The 22028-nt window shown below is 40.1% G+C and overlaps 1 protein-coding gene across 1 annotated transcript; it reads left to right on the top strand.

Moving 5' to 3' along the window:
• Nucleotides 1–308: 308 nt before the first annotated feature.
• On the top strand, nt 309–19542 carry LOC137244446 (nuclear receptor 2C2-associated protein). The gene is made up of 3 exons (XM_067773436.1): nt 309–660; nt 720–810; nt 18169–19542. Exons 1-3 carry the CDS (start codon nt 626–628, stop codon nt 18460–18462), a joined length of 420 nt encoding a protein of 139 aa, XP_067629537.1. The 5' UTR covers nt 309–625; the 3' UTR covers nt 18463–19542.
• The last annotated feature ends 2486 nt before the right edge of the window (nt 19543–22028 follow it).

The following is a 22028-nucleotide window of genomic DNA, read 5'->3' as shown; positions in this document are numbered from 1 at the left end:
AAACTCGATTTTTTTCAGGATTACAAATACAAAAAAAAGCTTATTTTACCCGTTAAAAATTTTTCCGTGACAACACGTGAAATTAAATTTTTTGATTGCTAAGATAAAATGTACTTATCTCTTTTCGTGCGTTAATATAGCAGCTTATTTAATTTTGTTATTTCTTGTACCTTTTTTACAAATTTTTGATCCGCTTATGTAGTTGAATACACTTGAAATGAAAAATAATGAAAACGCACCGATTTTCTTGGATTTTTTTTTGCCCGGTTTACGCAACTCTGATCTTCAAGACCCATTCTTGGAAACGAATGAAGTTTGTTTACAATCGAATGAACCAATGTTTACAATTGAATGAACTTTAAGACCCATTCCTGGAAACGAATTGAGAGAGAATGAATGTTTCGTATCATGTCATCATTGAGAAGTGCTCTACGGATCAGAAATAGAAGCAGATAAATATCAGGGTCAGGATGTTGTTCTATTTCCTTCTTAAATTTCATCCGTATCTGGCTCACGCGCCAGTGGAACGTTACTACTATTAGCGAATTTCAATCGCAGTGATCATCATTTACTATGCTCATCGCTAAACAGTGACCATATTTGTCATCTATGATATTTGTTTACAATGAATTTACTAGAAAAAGTGGAATTCAAATGCAGGTAAAAGGCAATCCAAAAATCATAAATTTCTGGAAAGTAACTCTCAATTTTCCTTGCAGCGTTAGCTCTGTACAAGGCAAAGATTCGAATCAATACGGGAAACACCACATGTTCGATTCAGTGGAAGACACATCCTGGAATTCAAGTGAAGTAACTTACATATTCATGTATTTTTATTATTTCGTGGCAACGGTTTATTTGAATGCTTCAAACATCACCAAATTAGAATAAGTATTTACTCATAACGTGCATTAAGTCAAGTGAAGGTTGAATGGCTCTTGGCGAATTCTTTAGAAAAAATATCCTCGTATCCGTGTACATAGCTGAACACGACTGAGCTGGGTCGACCATTTTAAACATCCACGTCGATGACACTACGCTACAGACGGTACTACACCCCAAATTCTTAGGTGTGACGTTTGATCAGGATCTGCATTTTGGTGAGCACGCAGCCGCAATTGCAGCGCAAATCCAGAGCCGTAACAAAATCCTCAAATCCCTTGCTGGCAGCACTGGGGAAAAGACAAAAAAACGCTCATTACCACATACAAAGGAATTGGCCAGCCGACTACATGTTACGCGTCCCCTATATGGTCGCCAAGCCTAAAAATTACCCACTGGAAGAAGCTACAGGCCTGTCAAAATACTGCTCTCAGAACCGCCAGGCTGTCTTCTTATGTCCCCAGAACACCATATACATAATGAGGCAAGAATACTCCCCATCAGGGGGGTGGAATGAGATGCTAACCAAACAGTTCCTGTGGAATACCCAGAAACCTGGGCATCCCAAAAGACATCTGATTGATGAGCTAACACCGCCTAGGGGCTTAAGGGGTCATCTCCGTAAGCATTTTGAGGAAATACGGCACCTGAGAACTCAGCCGTATGAAGCAAAAAAACAAGCAGATCCTTGGTGTACTCCCACACACCGGCGTCGGACCTTTATGCCGGGAATTGCCTGGTGAATCCAGTACTCAAACAACAGTACCCAAAACTTGCGGAAGAGGAACGCATACTCCCCAGGGAAACGCGAGTCACTCTAGCTCAACTTCGTTCTGGATACTGTAACAGGTTAAAGTCTTACCTATCCAGAATCAACCCCGACATACAAAATGTATGCGCCTCTTGCAATGTGTCCCCACATGCCACCAACCATCTCTTTAATTGTAATGTGGAACCAACGCCTCTAACACCCCTTTTATTATGGTCCACCCCTGTTGAAACGGCATGTTTCCTTGGACTCCCGTTAGAGGATATTGATACAATTTGTGATCGGGCGCAACTATTAGGTGGGGCAAAGCACTGCTACAACAACAACTGAGCTTGGTATTCAAAGGCTGATAAGAGCAAAACAAAGCTTTATAGCTTAAAAGCTTCCGCAACCCAATGGTCAACGACACATACGTCAGGGGAATCATATTACACATATATTAATGTATCGTACACATATTTAGCAGGCGAGACAATGTTTCGCCCCATCCAATAGGTGCGACCGATCACAAATTGTCATCAATATCCTCTAAAGGGAGTCCAAGGAAACTTGCCATTTCCACAGGGTTGGACCATAATGAGAGGGGTGTTAGAGGCGTTGGTTCCACAGCATAGTTAAAGAGATGGTTGGTGTCATGTGGGGCACGTTACAAGCAGGACATATGTTTTTTATGTCGGGGTGATTCTGGATAGGTAAGAGTCTAACGTGTTACAGTATCCCGATCGAAGTTGAGCTAGCGTGACGCGCGTTTTCCCCAAGGAGAGTGCGTTCCTCCTCTGCTAATTTTGGATATTGTTCTTTGAGGTACGGGATCCCGGGCAATTCCTGGCATCGACGCCTGCCTGTGGAGTTCACTGAGGACCTGCTTGTGTTTTTTAGCTTCACACGGCTGTGTTAGGTGCCGTATTTCCTCATAATGCTTACGGAGATGACCCCTTAAGCCCCTAGGCGGTGTTGGCTTATCAATCAGATCATCTGGGATGCCCAGGTTTCTGGGTATTCAACAGGAACTGTTTGGTTAGCATTTCATTTCTCTCCCTAATGGGGAGTATTCCCGCCTCATTATGTAGATGGTGTTCGGGGGACATAAGAAGACAGCCCGTAGCGGTTCTGAGAGCAGTATTTTGGCAGGCCTGTAGCTTATTCCAGTGGGTAATTTTTAGGCTTGGCGACCATATAGGGGATGCGTGGCACGCAATCGGCTGGCCAATTGCTTTGTATGTGGTAATGAGCGTTTCTTTGTCTTTTCCCCAAGTACTGCCAGCAAGGGATTTGAAGATTTTATCACGACTCTGGATTTTCGGTACAATTACGGCTGCGTGCTCACCAAAATGTAGATCCTGATCAAACGTCACACCCAAGATTTTGGGGTGTAAGACAGTCGGTAGCGTAGTGCCATTGACGTGGATGTTCAAAATGGTCGACATTTTGAATGTCCATGTTGTAAATTAGGTCGGCGATGATTTAGTCGGTGATAATGTCAGGTTTTGCGAAGCGAAAAGACTGGAGAGGTAGCCGTTTATTTTGTTGCAAAGCTCATCGATCTGTGGGCCTGTGCCTGTGGCCATTATCGTGCAGGAATCGGCGTAGGAAACGATATTACTCCTACTGATGCCAAAGGTAGCTTTGATATGTAGAAGTTGTTTAATTCTTCTTGGTTTGGTGTTGCGTTCCTGTATTGCACCGATGTCTGCCGACCAGACAGATAATTTGCGGTCCACCTTTTAAGACTTGGTAAAGTAAAATGGTTGACCGTATCAAAAGCTTGTGATAGGTCTAGCGCAACGAGTACTGTTCTCTATGGTGGGTGTTTTGATTTAAACCGCAATTTATCTGGGTGCTAATGGTATTTAGCGCGGCGGTTGTACTATGTCGTTTTCTGAAGCCATACTGATGATATGCTAGTTGCAAATTTGCTTTAAAGTAGGGGAGCAGGATGGCTTCAAGTGTCTTGGCTACTAGCGATAGGAGAGATATCGGTCGATAAGAATCTCCTATGTTAGCTGGTTTCCCAGGCTTTAGTCGCGGGACCACCTTGGCCATTTTCCATTTTTCGGGGATGACAAATTTGGAAAGGGACAGGTTGAAGACATGTGCTAAATATTTGAAACCCCCATTACCTAGGCTTTTAAGCATCGGAATGGCTATGCCGTGTGGGCCCACTGCTTGAGATGATTTAACATAACCGATGGTATCCCCAACATCTCTGGCGGTGATGGTAATTGGGGACGCGCTGAATTTATGTTTATGTGCGCGTCTGTTGGCCCGCCGTCTAACTTTGTCAACCGTGGAATGAATTATATATTGTCCGCAAAAAGCACTCGCGCATTTTTTCGCATTCGACAGCACTTTATGGCCAAAGGCGATGGAAGTTTTGCCATTGTGCTCAGAGGGACTCGATAGGGACTTTACGGTGGACCAAAGCTTATCCCCACCGGCAGAGAGGCTACAATTCCTTAAATGCTCCTCGCGTTTCGCCCGCTTGTGTTCATCCACAAGCAATCTGATTCGTTGGTTTATATCCCTTATTTGGGCGTCGCCGGGATCGAGCTGTCTTATAAGGTCACGTTCTCTCGCTAAATTTGCGGCCTCCGCTGGAAAATGAGGCCGAATTTCGGGTATTCTTTCGACGGGAATAAAACGAGCCGAGGCGGATTAAATGACCTTGCGGAAAGCACGCTCGCCTTGGGTGGGCATCAATCTTGATAGGGAGCAACAAAGCGACTGTCTGCAAAGGATTTGTACTCATCCCATTTTCCTTTTTTAAAGTTTATGAAAGTGGGGTTTTCGGTGACGATGAAGTCGGCGGTTCACTCGAGCGAAATAATTATAGGTAGGTGGTCAGATGCCAATGTTACCATCGGCTGCCAGTTGGCACAGTTTACGAGTCCTGCGCTCACGATTGATATATCTGGCAAACTGTGACAGCTTCCTACCATACGAGTTGGGGCGTCGCCGTTTATTGTGCAGAACGTCCTTTCTTCTATTGATCCGCCAACATCTCACCCCTGCTGTCCGCCTGCAGGTTTGAATGCCATAGTGTAGTGCCATAGTAAATTGTAGTTGGCAATCCTCTTTAGAAATGTGCAAGATGCAACCATACATCAGATGCACTTGGCATCACTAAAATTGTTAGAGTCGAGCAACTTGGAGAGTTTCTGATTGGCTGAAACTGCCGTTGCTCGACGATTTATTTCGACGCCATCATTAATTTCGTTGCTAAGCAACGTAAGAAAAAATATGCCAAGCCGCAGAGTTGCGTTAGCGGCAGTTTTTAGTTTTAAGTGAACCGGCAGCTGCATAAGCACGAAATAAAAGAAAACGTAGAAGTGGTTAAAAAAAAGACTAAAGTATAAAATAAAGTTGTGTGAGAGAATATAAAAGGAAAGTGCTACATATAGTTATAAAGAAGGAACTAAAAAGTGTACGGTTATAAATAAAGTTTAAATAAAGAAGAATACAGAAACTAAAAACTGTTTTTACTGAACTAAGGAAGTAAGGAAAAATTAAAGTAAGAAAAAATTAAGGGTGAGTGTGTGCGCTTGGCAGCCGGGTGAGTGCGAGCAGAACGCTTCTGCAGGATCCAAATATGGATCCTTTATAATAGATCGTGATGTGTATTGAAATCGCTGAATTTATGTTTATAATGCGATTATCGCCAGTGAATAGGGCTCTGACATTAGGGTGGCATCCACTGGGGCAACAGGTGGCAGGAGGGATGTAGATGCTGTTGACTTCTAGGTTTACATCGCCTGACCGGACAGATATGTGGTGACGTTCTAAGACACAACAAGGAGCCTCAAACGATTTATAAAAGTTACGATACCGTCGGGTTTTAAGATCTAGGCCAGAACAACCTGTCCGGTGCAATCATCCCTTGCACGTGATACACTGACAAGATTATGACCGTCCTATAGACAACCGCTTTGCTGCCCTCCCTATCCCGACTGATGCTCGCCAAGGGGAGCGTGCTTTCCGCAAGGTCATTGAATCCGCCTCGCCTCGTTTCATTCCCGCCGGTAGAATTGCCGAAATTCGGCCCACGTCCCGGCGGAGGCCGTAAGTTTAGCGAGAGAACGTGACCTTATAAGACAGCTCGAACCCGGCGACGCTTACATAAGGGATATAAACCAACGCATCAGATTGCTTGTGGATGAACACAAGCGGGCGAAATGGGAGGAGCATTTAAGGAATTGTAGCCTCTCTGCCGGTGTAGGTAGACTTTGGTCCACCGTAAAGTCCCTATCGAATCCGTCTAGGCTCAATGACAAAGTTTCCATCGCCTTTGGGGATAAAGTGCTGTCGGATGCGAACAAATGTGCGAGCGCTTTCTGCCGACAATATATATTGCATTCTACGGTCGACAAAGATAGACGGAGGGCCAACAGACACGCACATAAACATAAATTCAGCGCGTCACCAATTACCATCGCCGCCAAAGAGGTTGAGGATGCCATCGGTCATGCTAAACCATCCAAACCAGTGGACCCTGACGGCATAGCCATGCCGATGCTTAAAACCTAGGGAAAGACGGTTTAAAATATTTAGCACATGTCTTTAACCTGTCTCGTTCCACCTTTGTCATACCCGAAAAATGGAAAATGGCCAAGGTGGTCCCGCTACTAAAGCCTGGGAAACCAGCTAACATAGGAGAGTCATATCGCCCGCTAGCTCTCCTATCGCCAGTAACCAAGACGCTAGAAGCCATTTTGCTCCCCTACTTCAAAGCAAATTTGCAGCTAGCCTGCCATCAGCATGGCTTCGAAAACTCCATAGCACCACCACCGCGCTAAATGCCATCAGCACCCAGATAAATTGCGGTTTAAATCAAAACCCGCACCATAGAACAGTACTCGTTGCGCTAGACCTATCAAAAGCTTTTGATACGGTCAACCATGGCACGTTACTGCAAGACCTGGAAGGGTCTACCCTTCCCCCATGTCTTAAAAGGTTGACCGCATTATTATCTGGGCGGTCGGCAGTCATCGGTGCAATTTAGAAGTGAAATATCAACACCAATAGAATTAAACAGGGGGTGCCACAGGGTGGTGTCCTATCCCCACTTTTGCTTAATTTCTACATATCTAAGCTACCTTCGCCACCAGAAGGATTTACTATCGTTTCATACGCCGATGAGTGCACAATAATGGCCACAGGCACCGGGCCCAAAGATCTATGAGCTTTGCAACAGAATAAACGGCTACCTCCCTGATCTCTCCAGTTTTTTCGCCTCGCGAAACCTGGCATTATCACCGACTAAATCCTCCGCGACCTTATTTACAACATGGACGTCCCAAATGTCGACCATTTTGAACATCCACGTTGTTGTTGTTGTAGCAATGCTTCGCCCCACCTAACAGCCGCGACCGATCACAAATTGTCATCAATATCCTCTAACGGGAGTCCAAGGAAACTTGCCGTTTCAACAGGGGTGGACCATAAGGAAAGGGGTGTTAGAGGCGTTGGTTCCACATTACAATTAAAGAGATGGTTGGTGTCATGTGGGGACACATTGCAAGCGGGGCATACATTTTGTATGTCGGGGTTGATTCTGGATAGGTAAGAGTTTAACCTGTTACAGTATCCAGAACGAAGTTGAGCAAGAGTGACACACGTTTCCCTGGGGAGTATGCGTTCCTCTGTAGGGTTCTTATTATTTTTATTTTACTTTGTATTTTAGTTACTTTGAACTTTTTAATTTTTAAATGTATTATCAATATTTTAAGTTTCAATATTGATTTTCAATTTTCAAAAATTTTCATTATTGTGAAAAATAAAAAAATAAAATAGACGCATACTTTTAGGCGTGTTTAAAAAAATATAATTTTAAGTTTTGTTAAAAAAATAATACGTGGTTTAAATTACTACATTGGCGATCTCTGCCTATTTTAAAAATTTAACTTGGTGTGGTGGAATTATCAAAAACGTTTTTATTTTGAGGTCATATTTGACCAAGATAATTCAGACGACTGTTCAATTCAATAAAATCGCAATATAGTTCACAAAGCCACAAATTATAAAATTTGTATTTAAAAAAAAACTAAATAACAATATAACTCAATGAAAAGTATATATGTACGCAATTTAAGTCGTATCATAATCGACATTTGCTTCTAACACCTGCTATGCATTTTTGATTTGGAACCTATGAGTTCTTTGAACAAAGGTCATTTATGCGTTTGTGCGAATGAAACGTTCTATTAAAATATTTAACTTAATTGAATCACATACAATTAACGAAAGTTATTAAAAAGGAGGTCCACATTTGTCAAATGCAAATGCTTCAAAACAGTGAAACCAGCATCAATCAATCTGTCAGAGGCTCAATCCTTTCTAAAGCCATTGCATAATTTCATCAATCAATTTCAAAGCCATTGCATAAACACAACCGTTATTTTTGAGTTCCCTGATTGAGCAGCTAAAACATCAAAAGCCATTGCATTAACAGCAACAAACTGCACATTCACAGCAAGTATTTTGGTGAACAGTTATATTTATATTATACGTGTTTATGTATGTATACTAATATATAGATATATTATTATTATTATTGTAAACTCTCTCTTTATAGAATTACTAGTTTATTTTACTTTTTTGTTAGTTAACTTTTTTTTCATTTAATGCAATATGATTCGTTCACCACAACATACAACGCAAACATCTACATTTACTAACAATTTAAACGACACTTTGATAGATTTACCACATGACACTTCTCAACAACAAATTACAAATCCATATGCAAATGTTACTCAAAATGAAATTTTGTCAGTTTCAGTAAAACTTCCACAATTTTGGACTAATTATCCTGAAGCATGGTTTATTCATGTCGAAACACAATTTAGTACTAAAAACATTACACAAGAAGACACTAAATACGAACACATCATTACAGCACTTCCGCAGGAAGTGATAATAACTATTTTGGATTCTATCCAAAATCCCCCCATTAATAACAAATTTACTGAACTTAAAAAAGTGTTGATAGAAAGACACTCACTTAGCGAAAATTCGAAACTTGATAAAATTTTAAACGATTCTGAGATGGGTGATCGTAAGCCATCAGAATTTTATCGTTCATTAATTATATTAGCCGGATCAAATTTTAGTGAAAATATTTTAAAGAAAATTTGGATGCGTAAACTTCCTAAAAATTTGAGTATGATTTTGGCTAGTTCGAGTTCTAATAATATTACCGAATTAACAAAATTAGCAGATAATATTTGGGAAGTGATAAACAAAAATGAAATATTTTCGGTTAATAATTTTTCGGATACAAAAGAACAAAATTCTGTTGTTGAAAACTTGGTTAAAACCACCTCTTTGGTGAGTGAAAATTTTCAGAAACTTTCTTTGGAGTTAGGTGAAATTAAAACAGAAATGTATCGGAATCAATCTAGGTCGCGTTCTAATCCTAGAAACAATTTTAGAAATTCTTTTAGGCGTCGATCTAACTCGAGTAATAATCCAAATTGGTTGTGTAGATTTCACTACAAATTTGGAAATAATGCTAGAAGTTGTGAACATCCTTGTTCTTATAACAAAAAACAAAGACTCAACAAACTAAATTCTTCCGTTGTTGCAGCGACGAACAACGGAAACTTAGAATTTTCGACGCGTCGCTTATTTATTTTTGATAGAGAAAACAAACAAAATTTTTTTAATTGATAGTGGAGCAGAAATTTCGGTATTACCCGCGTCTAAATTTCCTCATACGAAACGTTCAGACATAATTCTCACTGCAGCTAATGGCTCAACAATTGCCACTTACGGGAAAAGGCTTTTAAACGTAAATTTGGGTTTAAGACGTGAATTTCCGTTTACATTTTTGATTGCAGATATAGCCAAGCCAATAATTGGCGCTGATTTTCTTTGTAAATATGGTCTTCTTATAGACATTAAACATAAACGTTTAGTAGATCCATTAACCAATCTCTCAGTTAATACAGTATCCTACTTTTGTGATATTCCATTACCGAAATTGTTTGTGGTTGACAATAAATTTACAAAATTATTAAAAGAGTTTCCGTCACTTATTTCTGAACCAGATTATACTAAACCTGTTAAACATACAACAGTACATCGACTTGTAACAGAAGGTAATCTTCCATTTCCTAAGCCCAGGCGCTTAGATCCGGTAAAATACAAAGTCGCGAAAACGGAGTTTGATTTCTTAGTTAAAACAGGCATTTGTTGGCCTTCAAATTCTTCAGTAGCATCACCACTTCACCTTGTACCTAAAAAAGAGTTGAATGATTGGCGTCCATGTGGTGATTTTAGAAGATTGAATATTGTAACTGTTCCCGATCGTTATCCCTTACCTCACGTTCAAGATTTTAATATGAACCTTCATAATAAAAATATATTTTCAAAATTAGATTTAGTTAGGGCATATCACCAAATTCCTATGGCTGAAGAAGATATTTATAAAACTGCTATTACAACTCCTTTCGGTATGTTTGAATTCATGAGAATGCCTTTCGGACTTAGAAATTCTGCACAAACCTTTCAACGATTCATAAATGAGGTAGTAGGTGACTTAGACTTTGTATATGCTTACATCGACGACTTACTTATTGCAAGTACAGACGAAGAACAACATTTAAAAGATTTACGTATCCTTTTTCAACGCCTTACAGAGTACGGTTTAAACATTAAACCAAGTAAATGTACTTTTGGTTTAACGAATATAGATTTTTTAGGACATAACATTTCTGGAACAGGTATTCGACCTTCCGATGAAAAGGTATCAGCTATTCGCAATTTCGAACGTCCAAAATCAGTTAAGCAGGCACAGAAATTTATTGGTATGGTAAATTATTATCATAGATACATTCCAAAACTAGCAGAATATACAAACAAAATTTATGATCTAATTAACAAAGTAAATAAGAAACGTGACAAAACTTTGGTATGGGATGAGATTTCGAATGAAGCTTTTGAATGCATTAAAGATAAATTTGCATCTACGATATTGTTAAATCATTTTAACAAAGATGCTAAATTATCTTTAACAGTAGATGCATCTAACACAGCGATTGGGGGCGTTATACAACAAAATTACAATAATAAAATTGAGCCCATTGCATTCTTTTCTAAAAAACTTTCTCCAACTGAAATTAAGTATAGTGCTTTTGATAGGGAATTATTGGCGATTTATTTAAATATAAAACATTTTAGATATCTTTTGGAAGGACGACAATTTACAGTTTATACGGACCATAAACCTTTGACTACTGCTTTAAATTCAAAAACAGAACGAAGTCCTAGACAAACGAGACACTTGGAATTTATAGCACAATTTACTGATGACATACAATACATTAAAGGAGAATCCAATGTTGTAGCAGATACGCTATCTAGAGCTTTTGAGGTTAATGCAATATATAATACAGAACTGAATTTTAAAATTTTACAAACTGAACAACAAAAAGATGATGACTTAAATCAACTTGTATCTGATTCTCAATATCTAAATTTAAAGTTATTTAATATTCCCATTTTAAATTTTAATATTTGGTGTGAAATTTCAGGAGAAACTCCTAGGCCATTTGTACCGAGTAATTTGCGAAAGACAGTATTTGATATTTTACATGGAATAGCACATCCGGGTACAAGAGCTACACGACGGCTCATAGTTAAAAAATATTATTGGCCTAATATGAATAAGGATATTAATATTTGGTCAAAAGAGTGTCTTAATTGTCAAAAGTCTAAAGTTTATCGTCATACAAAATCCCCTATTGTCAAAATTCAAATTCCCAAGAATAGATTTGAACACATTCATTTAGATATAGTTGGACCATTACCTATTTCAAAAGGACATCGCTATATTTTAACGATTATTGAAAGATTTACCCGTTGGCCTGAGGCATATGCATTAAAAGATATTTCAGCATCTACAATTGCAAATAAGTTTTTTAGAGAATATATTTCTCGGTTTGGAGTTCCGTTAAAGATAACAACTGATCAAGGTAGCCAATTTACATCGAAATTGTTTTCAGAGTTAACTAAATTACTTGGTAGTCACCAAATTACAACTTCCGCATATCACCCTCAAGGAAATGGTATGGTTGAAAGGTTTCATAGACAATTAAAGACTACTATAATAGCTAGAGAGGACACAAATAATTGGTATGACGAGTTACCTGTCATATTACTTGGTTTGCGATCTATTTACAAAGAAGATATTTCGGCTACACCAGCGGAAATGGTTTTCGGTCAGAATTTACGTTTGCCAGGGGAACTTGTTGTGCCATCAGCTAAAAATTTCTCATCAACTGAAATTTTAAGTAATTTACGTGAACATTTTCGAAATGTTAGATCAAATTTAAGTCATCATAAAGATGCTGATACTGGAATTTATGTTCCAAAAGATCTTCAAACTTGTAAATTTGCATTCGTTCGAGTCATTAATAAACATTCATTACAACAACCATATGAAGGACCTTACAAAATTGTGGAAAAAGACCAAAAATGTTTTAAACTTGAAATAGATAATAATATTAAAACTATTCCTATTGATAGATTAAAGCCTGCAATAATTGAGACAACAGACACAAACAACACCAAGAATTTACATAAAAAGAGAGTTACATTCAATTTGTTTAATGATAAATTTTCTTGAAGGGGGAGTAATGTAGGGTTCTTATTATTTTTATTTTACTTTGTATTTTAGTTACTTTGAACTTTTTAATTTTTAAATGTATTATCAATATTTTAAGTTTCAATATTGATTTTCAATTTTCAAAAATTTTCATTATTGTGAAAAATAAAAAAATAAAATAGACGCATACTTTTAGGCGTGTTTAAAAAAATATAATTTTAAGTTTTGTTAAAAAAATAATACGTGGTTTAAATTACTACATCCTCTTCCACGAGTTTTGGATACTTTTCTTTAAGTACTGGATTCACCGGGCAATTCCCGGCATAAAGGTACGACGCCTGTTTATGGAGTTCACCAAGGACCTGCTTGTGTTTTTTCGCTTCATACGGCTGGGTTCTCAGGTGCCGTATTTCCTCAAAATGCTTACGGAGATGACTCCTTAAGCCCCTAGGCGGTGCTGGTTCATCAATCAGATGTCTGTTGGGATGCTCAGGTTTCAACAGGAACTGTTTGGTCGGCATCTCATTTCTCCCTGATGGGGAGTATTCTCGCCTCATTATGCAGATGGTGTTCTGGGACATAAGAAGACAGCCCGTGGCGATTCTGGGAGCAGTATTTTGGCAGGCCTGTAGTTTCTTCCAGTGGTTAATTTTTAGGCTTGGCGACCATATGGGTGACGCGTAACACGTAATCGGCTGGCTAATTGCTTTGTATGTAGTCATGTGCGTTTCTTTATCTTTTCCCCAGGTACTGCCAGCGAGGGATTTGAGGAATTGATGACAATTTGTGATCGGTGGCGGCTATTAGGTGGGGCGAGCATTGCTACAACAACAACAACAGGGATTTCAGGATTTTGTTCCGGCTCTGAATTCTCGGAACAATTGCGGCTGCGTGCTCACCAAAATGTAGATCCTGATCGAACGTCACACCCAAGATTTTGGGGTGTAGGACAGTCGGTAGCGTAGTGCCATCGACGTGGATGTTCAAAATGGTCGACATTTTGGACGTCCATGTTGTAAATAAGGTCGCGGAAGAATTAGTCGGTGATAATGCCAGGTTTCGCGAGGCGAAAAAACTGGAGAGATCAGGGAGGTAGCCGTTTATTTTATTCCTTAGCGCATCGATCTTTGGGCCTGCGCCTGTGGCCATTATTGTGCAGTCATCGGCGTAGGAAACGATTGTGACGCCTTCCGGTGGTGAAGGTAGCTTAGATATGTAGAAATTAAACAAAAGTGGGGATAGGACACCACCCTGTGGCACCCCTTGTTTAATTCTCCTTTGTTTTGATGTTTCGTTTCTAAATTGCACCGATGCCTGCCAACCACCCAGATAATTTGCGGTCCACCTTTTAAGACATGGGGGAAGGGTAAACCCTTCCAGGTCTTGCAGTAACGAACCATGGTTGACCGTATCAAAAGCTTTTGATAGGTCTAGCGCTACGAGTACTGTTCTATGGTGGGGGTATTGATTTAAACCGCAATTTATCTGGGTGCTAATGGCATTTAGCGCGGCGGTAGTGCTATGGAGTTTTCTGAAGCCATGCTGATGAGAGGCTAGCTGCAAATTTGCTTGGAAATAAGGGAGCAAAATGGCTTCAAGCGTCTTTGCTACTGGCGATAGGAGAGATATCGGACGATACAAATAACCTATGTTAGCTGGTTTCCCAGGCTTTAGTAGCGGGACCACCTTGGTCATTTTCCATTTCTCGGGTATGACAAAGGTGGAAAGAGACAGGTTGAAGACATGCGGTAAATATTTGAAACCCTCTTTCCCTAGGCTTTTAAGCATCGGCATGGCTATGCCGTCTGGGCCCACTGCTTTGGATGGTTTAGCGCGACAAATGGCGTCCTCAACCTCTTTAGGGGTGATGGTGATTGGTGACGCGCTGAATTTGTGTTTATGTGCGCGTCTATTGGCTCTCCGTCTACCTTTGTCGACCGTAGGATGCATTATATGTTGTCGGCAGAAAGCGCTCGCGCATTTTTTCCCATCCGACAGCACTTTGTCGCCAAAGGCGATGGAAACTTTGTCTTTGTGCTTTTAGTTGGATTCGATATGGACTTTACGGTGGACCAAAGTTTACCCACACCGGTAGAGAGGTTACAACCTCTTAGGTGCTCCTCCCATTTCGCCCGCTTATGTTCGTCCAACAGCAATTTGATGCGTTGGTTTATATCCCTTATTTGGGGTCGCCTGGATCAAGCTGTCTTATAAGGTCACGTTCTCTCGCTAAGTTTGCGGCCTCCGCTGGGAAGTGGGGCCGGATTTTCGGAATTCTCCCGGCGGGAATGAAACGTGCCGAGGCGGATTCAATGACCTTACCGAAGGCACTCTCCCCTTGGCGGGCATCAGTCGGGATAGGGAGGGCAGCAAAGCGGTTGTTGGTAAAAGATTTATATTCTTCCCACTTTCCGTTTTTGAAGTTTATGAAAGTGCGTTTTTCGGTGACGATGAAGTCGGTGGTACGCTCGAGCGAAATAAGTATTGGCAGGTGGTCGGATGCCAATGTTACCATCGGCTGCCAGTTGACGCAGTTTACGAGTTCTGCGCTCACGATTGAGATATCTGGCGAACTGTGACAGCTTCCTACAATACGTGTGGGGGCGTCTCCGTTTATTGTGCAGAACGTCGTTTCTTCTGTTTGATCCGCCAACATCTCACCCCTACTGTCCACCCGCAAGTATGAATGCCATAGATCGTGATGGGCATTGAAATCGCCTAACATAATGCGATTGTTGCCAGTGAGTAAGGCTCTGATATTAGGGCAGTATCCAGTGGGGCAACAGGTGGCAGGAGGGATGTAGATGTTGATGATTTCTAGGTTTGCATCGCCTGACCGGACAGATAGGCCTTGACGTTCTAAGAAATTGTCCCTGGGGTCGATGCCAGGATCAAATATATAATATTGCACAGAGTGGTGTATGATAAACGCGAGGCCGCCTCCATTTCCGCTCTCGCGGTCTTTCCTGTGGACATTATACCCAGAGCAGGTATGCAATGCAGATCTTGCAGTGAGTTTAGTGTCTTGAATCGCAACAATGCGGATGTTGTGCCGCTTCATGAAATCGACTATCTCCGTAATCTTCCCAGTTAGTCCATTACGGTTTAACTGCAGAATTCTGAAGTGCATAAGGGGAGACGCCGTCACTCTGGTGCTAAGTGACGGGTGACTACGCCTGGGTTGTGGAAGGCCAGGACGCGATTACTGTTGTGGCCCTGGGACTGGGCGTCCTTGGGCAAGAATTGGGGTACTCGGATGATTCGGGTTTGCGACCTGGCAACATGGCGCGATGAAACCCGTCGGGGAGTTGCCGTCGCGGAGACCAGAACATCTAGGAAAGTGGCACCACCCAAGGCAGGAGCTGCATTGGGCGGATGTCGCAAACCTATATATTCTGTGCTGGCAAACGGTGCAAACGGAGGTAGGGACTAAGAGTCTGTTTCCCTGACCTACACGATTGCTGCCGGAAAAGAGGGGGGAGAAGACGGGAGCAGGGGCTGATGCTCAGCATTGCTACCGACTCTACTACGAAGGTAGTAGTTATGAGTGGTAGCAGCTGTTTGAGTTGTTGGCGCCGTGGGGCGCGAGCAGCAGCGGGTACTTGCTGTGGCTTGCTGAGCAGCAGGGCTGCTGGAAGGTAGAGGGGGGGCGCTTAGGCGTATACTACGGGACGCCCTTGGGCGCGAACAGCAAGGAGCCACAAAAGATTTATAGAAGTTACGTGGACGTCTGGTTTTGGGGTCTAGCCCAGAACAACCTGTCCGATGCAACCATCCCTTGCACGAGACACACTGAACAGAGTATGGCCGTCCTAAAAGGACTCTTTTCCGGCAGATGCAGCAAAACAATTTCTCAGGACCGGGGACAGGAGACGGACCCGGATTGGATTCGATGCCTTCCTGGAGTAAGAGAATATGGAGCAGTCCTGCTGCAAGGAGCTGCTAGGAGGATGACAATTTGTGGGAGGGACGCAACAAATTAAATGGGGTCACACTGAAATGACAGTCCTTGGTCGGGAAAAATCCCGAGTCGCTCCGGTGCATAGAACCGACTGCCTTGGGAAGCGAACACCCACGTCGCTACCGACTGTCCTACACCCCTAAATCTTGGGTGTGACGTTTGATCAGGCTCTACATTTTGGTGAGCACGCAGCCGTAATTGTACCGAAAATCCAGAGTCGTGATAAAATCTTCAAATCCCTTGCTGGCAGTACTTGGGGAAAAGACAAAGAAACGCTCATTACCACATACAAAGCAATTTGCCAGCCGATTGCGTGCTACGCGTCCCCTATATGGTCGCCAAGCCTAAAAATTACCCACTGGAATAAGCTACAGGCCTTGCAAAATACTGCTCTCAGAACCGCTACGGGCTGTCTTCTTATGTCCCCCGAACACCATCTACATAATGAGGCGGGAATACTCCCCATCAGGGAGAGAAATGAGATGCTAACCAAACAGTTGCTGTTGAATACCCAGAAACCTGGGCATCCCAACAGACATCTGATTGATGAGCCAACACCGCCTAGGGACTTAAGGAGTCATCTCCGTAAGCATTTTGAGGAAATACGGAACCTGAGAACTCAGCCGTATGAAGCAAAAAAAAAAACAAACCCCTTGGTGAACTCCACAAACAGGCGTCGGACCTTTATGCCAGGAATTTGCCGGTGAATCCAGTACTCAAAGAACAGTACCCAAAACTTGCGGAAGAGGAACGCATACTCCCCAGGGAAACGCGAGGCACTCTAGCTCAACTTCGATCTGGATACTGTAACAGGTTAAACTCTTACCTATCCAGAACCAACCCCGACATACAAAATGTATGCCCCGCTTGCAATGTGTCCCCACATGACACCAACCATCTCTTTAATTGTAATGTGGAACCAACGCCTCTAACACCCCTTTCATTATGGTGCACGCCTGTTGAAACAGCAAGTTTCCTTGAACTCCCTTTAGAGGATATTGATGACAATTTGTGATCGGTCGCAGCAAATTAAATGGGGTTACACTGAAATGACAGACCTTGGTCCTTTGAAAGGATCGCCATGGATGTCACAGGTCCATTTCCTACTAGCAACCGCGAAAACAAATACGTACTGGTGGTTATGGATTATTTCAGCAAATGGTAGACTAAAGGTCTTGAGAAGTATCCACCGAAGATGCCTGATAGTGTGCATCGTAATAGGGCCATGCGACAGTGCTTGTAGAACTGGGTATCTTGCCACTGCTAAAATCACAGGGTTATGTGTTTTATGCATATTACTGTTAATTACATTATATACAACAAAAAACAATTTCATCTTTTTTTAGATGAATTTTGGTCCCAAATGAAAAGATGTTGTGGCAACCGTGCATCGTTGTCGCATAGAAACTAAAGCATCGAAGGCCGACGACCTTTTGTATGCCCGGTTTTTTAAAATGACAATCCCGAGATTTTCCGGGAATATTCAGAGACTGTTACCTTCGAATTTTTATTCGAAAATAATTATGTACGTGCACTCATATGAGTAGTTTAACAAAAACATTTATTTCAGTCTAATGTTTTAAAAATAATTCAATACAAATTTTATAAGCAAATAAAAAACTCGTTTCGTTTTAAACACGAAAAATGCGTATTTCCTTTGAAATCAAATCATTGAGTTGTGTAACGTCTAAAAAAGAGACTACAAAAGTGCAAAACAGGGACACCAGTAATAAAATAAAGTTTTTTAAACTTGCTTTATAAGATCCCGAGTAATCCTGAAATCCCGAGATTTTGGCTGGTTCGGAAATACTGGGGTTCTGGATCGGGATTCCATGCCTTGATATAAACGAAACGAAGAACATCGATCTATTTCGGTTAGCTTGGCTTTGAAGTGTCCACAAATGGGTCACCGACTCTTTCTATTACACCAGAACTTTTTCTTTATTTTAGGGAACAGCGCAATGGGTAAAGCTCCACTTTGATGTCCCGCAAAAGGTCAGTGGATTTTTGGTTCAGTTCCAAGGTGGTTTTGCTGCGAAGTCCATCTTAGTCCATATCGAAACGCTTGATGGTAAACTTATTTTGGATGAAGCGTTCTACCCAGAGGATGTGAATTCGACCCAAACTTTTTATCTTAAGAAGCATGTGAATAATAAAGAAGCGATGAAGGTAAAGTTTTTTTTTCCTTCAAGTACAGACTTTTACGGCAGAATAATTTTGTATAGACTTGAAATTTACGAATAAAGTGGAAATTTACGAATAAAGTAGTTAAACCCATTGTAACAGCAGCCTTATGATCTTACCCTGTTTCCCACTTGGTGCAACCCTGTTGTCTATTGTGAATGGACAACAGGTGTTGGAACAAGTTGAAAACGGGGAGGTCGGCTCGTAATGAAAAGGCGGCCATCATTATTATTAATTTTGGCAGAGACTTGGCGTGTACGACAAATTTACAAAAAGAAAACTAAATATAAGTCTACGTTAAATTAACTAAGTGCTACTACTTACAAAAAATACTCTTATTCTACAGTAAACAAAGCTATATCTAAACCTAATTAAACCAAACTAGAACTAAGCATAAAATTCGTGTTTGATTGTTTTCTTGGTGTTTGAGTGGAGCGTGCGTGCATTAGCGTGCGCACATAAACAATTTTCTGAAGGCATTCCATAAGGAACGCCACATGGCGACCGTGAGGCAGCTTGCAAAATTTAATGTAGGATGGAGCACCAGGCCACCTTCGTACGGCAGCGCAATTTGTGAAAATATATAAAACATAAAATGTAAAAATCTACAAAAAAATATAAAATACAAAAATCTACAAAAAAATATAAAATACAAAAATCTTTACAAAAAAAATACAAAATACAAAAACCTACAAAAAATATAACACATACAGAGGTTTCGGCATACAAATTGAAGGGAAGCTGTACCCAACATAACGGGACAAGGCAATGTACGGCACCCCGAACCAAGCGAAGCCACTATAAATAACGGCACATCAAAATAGCAGCTGCACAAGGAAGCTGAACGAAAATTGTAAGCAGCGAAGTGATGACGGCAGCAGCAGAACAGCAGCAGCGGTGAAAGCGTATGGTGAGGCGTAGCTTGCAGTATGAATGTATGTTTGAGATGTAATATGTAGTTGCTTTTGAAATACATATGTATACATAATTTTTCTTATAAATATTTTTCGATATAATTTTTAAAATTCCTTTAAATTCGGTCAATCTCAAACCAATATTTTTCGCAAAAATACTTAAAATACCTTTAAATTCGGTCAATTTCAAATCAATATTTTTCGCAAAAATACCTAAAATTTCTTTCAAATTCGATCAATCTCAAACCAATATTTTTCGCAAAAATACTTAAAATACCTTTAAATTCGGTCAATTTCAAATCAATATTTTTCGCAAAAATACCTAAAATTTCTTTCAAATTCGATCAACCTCAAATCTATATTTTCCGGAAAAATTCTTAAAACCTAATCGCAATATCGGTTGTTCCTTCAACTTTGCCAATTTTTATAAAATTTTCATACATAATAACTCTAAATTTTCATAAGTAAAGCAATTTAGATTTGCAACAATAATGTGTATAGCTTGAAATATAATCAGTCTAAATCAAACGTGAATACATACAATAAAAATACATACTTTTAACATCGTTCAAAATTAAAGTGAAATGGATATTCTCAAATTTATTAGTCAATTAAAGTAGTTTCCGATAATCCCATATATGTAATAGATATAATTCGAAACAAAATTGATACACATACATTTTGAATTTTTTTGCATCACTTTAAAGTATCTACGACTTTCAAAAAATTTTTTTTAACACAAATCGAAAAAACGAAATTGGCCTTACACATATATACTTTCAATAAATAATTTTTGTTGTTATATCGGCCTACTGATTTTAAGATCGCGGGTTCGAATCGAGCTCAAGGCCTAACAATAATTTTTTATCATTATTATTGTTATGATACATTTTTTCTTAATTGAAAAATTTTTTAAATTAGAATAGAAGAAAGAAAAAATTTGGACAACTGCCAAAGCTCGTTGTGTAGATCCATTTCGGGAACTGCTAAATTCCTTCATCGGCAACGTTTAGGCGCCGCTGCTATAACCATTCAGCCACCACAGTGGTTTTTTGTTTGTCTTCATTAATCCTACTTCCATTCTGGTTCGTGCCAATTGATATTCACAACACTGCGACATCTGTTGCAGAATAGCTGTGAAAATTGGACTTGTTTGTTGGCAATGCTGCCATAGTGTCATATTTTATTGACACTTTTTTCCCCGTGCTATGGGATGTATTAACAATTTTTGTTGTTATATCGGCCTACTGATTTTAAGATCGCGGGTTCGAATCGAGCTCAAGGCCTAACAATAATTTTTTATCATTATTATTGTTATGATAAATTTTTTCTTAATTGAAAAATTTTTTAAATTAGAATAGAAGAAAGAAAAAATTTGGACAACTGCCAAAGCTCGTTGTATAGATCCATTTCGGGAACTGCTAAATTCCTTCATCGGCAACGTTTAGGCGCCGCTGCTATAACCATTCAGCCACCACAGCGGTTTTTTGTTTGTCTTCATTAATCCTACTTCCATTCTGGTTCGTGCCAATTGATATTCACAACACTGCGACATCTGTTGCAGAATAGCTGTGAAAATTGGACTTGTTTGTTGGCAATGCTGCCATAGTGTCATATTTTATTGACACTTTTTTCCCCGTGCTTTGGGATGTATTAACAATTTTTGTTGTTATATCGGCCTACTGATTTTAAGATCGCGGGTTCGAATCGAGCTCAAGGCCTAACAATAATTTTTTATCATTATTATTGTTATGATAAATTTTTTCTTAATTGAAAATTTTTTTAAATTAGAATAGAAGAAAGAAAAAATTTGGACAACTGCCAAAGCTCGTTGTATAGATCCATTTCGGGAACTGCTAAATTCCTTCATCGGCAACGTTTAGGCGCCGCTGCTATAACCATTCAGCCACCACAGCGGTTTTTTGTTTGTCTTCATTAATCCTACTTCCATTCTGGTTCGTGCCAATTGATATTCACAACACTGCGACATCTGTTGCAGAATAGCTGTGAAAATTGGACTTGTTTGTTGGCAATGCTGCCATAGTGTCATATTTTATTTACACTTTTTTCCCCGTGCTCTGGGATGTATTAACAATTTTTGTTGTTATATCGGCCTACTGATTTTAAGATCGCGGGTTCGAATCGAGCTCAAGGCCTAACAATAATTTTTTATCATTATTATTGTTATGATAAATTTTATTCTGCAACAGATGTCGCAGTGTTGTGAATATCAATTGGCACGAACCAGAATGGAAGTAGGATTAATGAAGACAAACAAAAAACCGCTGTGGTGGCTGAATGGTTATAGCAGCGGCGCCTAAACGTTGCCGATGAAGGAATTTAGCAGTTCCCGAAATGGATCTATACAACGAGCTTTGGCAGTTGTCCAAATTTTTTCTTTCTTCTATTCTAATTTAAAAAATTTTTCAATTAAGAAAAAATTTATCATAACAATAATAATGATAAAAAATTATTGTTAGGCCTTGAGCTCGATTCGAACCCGCGATCTTAAAATCAGTAGGCCGATATAACAACAAAAATTGTTAATACATCCCAGAGCACGGGGAAAAAAGTGTCAATAAAATATGACACTATGGCAGCATTGCCAACAAACAAGTCTAATTTTCACAGCTATTCTGCAACAGATGTCGCAGTGTTGTGAATATCAATTGGCACGAACCAGAATGGAAGTAGGATTAATGAAGACAAACA

Source organism: Eurosta solidaginis, chromosome 3, assembly GCF_040869045.1.
Source record: "Eurosta solidaginis isolate ZX-2024a chromosome 3, ASM4086904v1, whole genome shotgun sequence".
Lineage (NCBI taxonomy): Eukaryota > Metazoa > Arthropoda > Insecta > Diptera > Tephritidae > Eurosta > Eurosta solidaginis.
This window is presented reverse-complemented; position numbering and strand designations above follow the sequence as displayed.